The following is a 3,331-nucleotide window of genomic DNA, read 5'->3' on the forward strand; positions in this document are numbered from 1 at the left end:
TAAGGAAGGGAAGAGCAGAGGACAGTAGACAGGGCCCTTCAGTTAGAGGGAATGGAAGGAAAAAAGTTTGTAAAAAGAGAACAAGGCACTCATCAACAAGGAAAACACAAAATAGCTACACTTACAAATTGATAGAACAATAAGAACAAGCGCTTCAAAGAAAGGAATCTCACATGGATAACAAATACAATTAACATTCCAAGTAGCTGACTATATAAGAGAAATTGAAGCACAAACACCAGGAAGTTAGCAACTGAGGATGAGACATAGGGTGATGAGAAAGAGTACAGAATCTGAGGTCGCTGTTGACATATGTGAAATGAAATGAGACTGGTTCTAGATGACATGGAGAAGCTGGAGAGGAAATGGAAAGGGATTGGCAGGAGCAAGAGCAGGAATTGGTGGTTTTGAAAGGAAGCAGATATATGGGTTCCCATTGCATAAGGACAAAAATCTATGGCGGGGGAGGGGCAGGCAGGACAGAAGAAGCACAAAATATTAGGGAAGGAAAAAAATAACTAAGAAAGCAAGGTGCTTGAGACGGTAGCACCTTGATCTAGACTACAGGGATGGGGGAAGGGCAGATAGCTCTCCCGCCAAAAAAGCCAAGCAAAGAAGACAGTGGATATTGGCAAGAGTCATACTAGGACATGGCATTTAAGTATCAAAGGGGCTTCTGTTAACCCTGTCTAAGCAACTCTAAAAGCTTAGAGCTTGTTTTTTGCTTTTAAAGAAACAGTTTACAGTTTTTAATGAATCTGTAAACCAAAAAGCTCCCATTTCAAAATAAAAACAAATCCCAGGTCATGTAGATGTTTACAGTATGACTACGTTTATCTAAGCAACATATATACATGTTCAGTTTAAGATGTTAACTAAAATTCTGTGACAAACAAGCTTTTTTTAAATACCAACAACATTATAGAGTTAATGCCGAGTCCTAAGGATAATCTAGTAGTCACTAAGCTTTTCTTAAGTCTTCACTTCAGAGGCTGTTATTTCTAGTTCAAGTAAGCAAGCAGAATCGTTCATATGCTCGAACTTGGAATCTTGATTACTACCATATCAGGTGGCTCGCAAACAAGAAGTCAACCATATTAAGAATGTTTTAAGTGAACAACTTGCAAACCCTAGAGATGGATAAACCCTCAGAATGCATTAACAACCATAGCAACTGCACAGGCTATTCTTCTGAAATGAGATCTCTCAAAGCAGTATAGTTCAAAATAAAAGATTTTAATTAAAATTGGCATAGGTACAATTTCCCCACCAATTTGCGTGTGTCAAGCATTTAGTGAACTTTTCCACTTCAAAAAGTGAAATAGAAAACTGGATACCATATTTAATTAATTACAGAGCCTTCAACTCAGGAGACAATATCTCTGCTGACCAGAGCCAGTTGACAGGGAAATGAATTTGCTGCTCATCTTCTGCTCTGTCTTCTGTTCCTTGATTCAAATTTAAGAATGTTTCATTTCACTTTTGGTTTTGTCACTTTTGCCTGTGGGGGTTTGGGCCTGCTGACCCTCCCCACTTGAAGAGGCAGCCTGCTGTTCTGCTTTCTGCTTTAACACTATCCAATCAAATGCATAGTCATATTGGTAATTCAGCTTCCTGAAAAGCATGCGGAACAGCTGCCTCAGGTACCTGTAATCCGGGGCTTCCTCAAAGGACAGCCCGCGACAGTGCTTTAAGTACATGGCAAATTCTGCAGGAAACCCCTTACATAAAACATCAACAGGTGTGGTCATCTTCATTTCACTAATCTGTTCACATTTTTGCTTCATTGTTGCAGCCTTTAGGCCTTGCCATGGCAGGCTGCCTCTATTAAAATACATCAAAACATGTCCTATTGATTCCATGTCATCTCGGCGACTCTGTTCAATACCAATATGGGCACTGATACTAGCAAAGGAAGGAGTGCCAGTGAGACTTTTACCGGATCTGTAGGGTATGTGTTGCCCTGTTCTGTTGTCTCTGTACTTCTTGGCCAAACCAAAATCAATAAGGAATAACTCCTTCCACTGCTGCCCAGTACCCATTAGGAAGTTTTCTGGTTTAATGTCTCTGTGTATAAGATTCTGTGTATGCACATATTCGATTCTACTGATCATCTGATCAGCTAACATAAGTACAGTTTTCATTGAGAACCTTCTTGAACAGAAATTGAAGAGATCTTCAAGGCTGGGTCCCAGAAGATCCATGACTAGCACATTATAGTCTGTTTCCTGACCATACCACCGTATCTGGGGGATGCCAACCCCACCTTGAAGAATATTATAGAGTTCCTTCTCATATAACAACCGCGGCTGCCTGGTATTCTGCGATTCTAATTTTACTGCCACCTGCTCGTGGTTGGTGAGGTCTATCGCCAAATGAACGTGCCCAAAGGAGCCAGAACCGATCTCCCGTACCAGTTTATATCTCCCTCCGACAAGGACATCGGCCTTGGGTCCACTGCTGCTCGCCATCCTGAGAGACAAAGATGGGGTTGGGGTTAAGCTCTGACACCTCTAAGGGGACGATGGACGCCCCTAGGGCTCGTCCACGGAGCAAGGTTGTGAAGGCAGGTAGGTTTTGAAACAGAAAACGCTGGCTGTTTCTCAGCGTCACAGGGCCCAGAATCGGCCAAGGGGAACCTGACCGCCGCTACTGTCAGGTTTCTTTTCACCAGCCCACAGACTGTTGAGGGGGTCCTTACCGTTAGCAGGCTGAGCCTCTGGCTTCTGGCTTCCCGTTAACGGCCTCGCCTTCACGGCGACTTCGGGGGCTGGTACAGGGGAGCCGTGAAGTTATGGCGGCGATACCGCTACCACCACTGCCGCCGGCTCCCGCCAGGAAGGACCCCTGGTCACTCCGCCGACGCTGCCATCTTGTTACAATGGCTGCAGCCAACACAAAATGCCCCGGGTTCCAGGAAGGCGCTTCGTGACGCAGAGAACTCTGGGAAGGGAATCACGGGTGCTCTTAGAACGTTCAAGACAGATTATCTGCAGAGCCTTTCAAAGGCATCAGCCTGTCCTAGAAAAACAGATCTACTCCACGTCCCCCATCTACTCAGGTCACACATCTGAGCAGCTCTGATGTGGGGTTTCCTCCTCCAACGTCCAGGGGCCCTCTCCTTGCTCCAGCTTGAAGATGACCTCTGGTTTGGGAACTTGGTTCCCTGTGAACAGGACACGATACAGGATTGGGTCCAGTTAATTGGGTTTCAGGGCCTTTCAACCACGCTTCTATTTGCTCTTCAGGAAAGTAATCCCATTTCCCTGGGAATAGAGTAATAATCACAGAAGTGTAAAAGGACTGAAGTATCTCGGGCAAATCAAAGATG

At 44.6% G+C, this 3,331-nt stretch overlaps 1 protein-coding gene across 1 annotated transcript; it reads right to left on the reverse strand.

The window, feature by feature from the left end:
• Positions 1-1,460: 1,460 nt before the first annotated feature.
• Positions 1,461-2,471, reverse strand: LOC102269709 (casein kinase I). Its single transcript, XM_005910192.3, has one exon. It carries the CDS (start codon positions 2,469-2,471, stop codon positions 1,461-1,463), a length of 1,011 nt encoding a protein of 336 aa, XP_005910254.3.
• Between the last annotated feature and the right edge of the window lie 860 nt (positions 2,472-3,331).

This window comes from Bos mutus, unplaced genomic scaffold, assembly GCF_027580195.1.
Source record: "Bos mutus isolate GX-2022 unplaced genomic scaffold, NWIPB_WYAK_1.1 CTG478, whole genome shotgun sequence".
In the NCBI taxonomy this organism is placed as follows: domain Eukaryota; kingdom Metazoa; phylum Chordata; class Mammalia; order Artiodactyla; family Bovidae; genus Bos; species Bos mutus.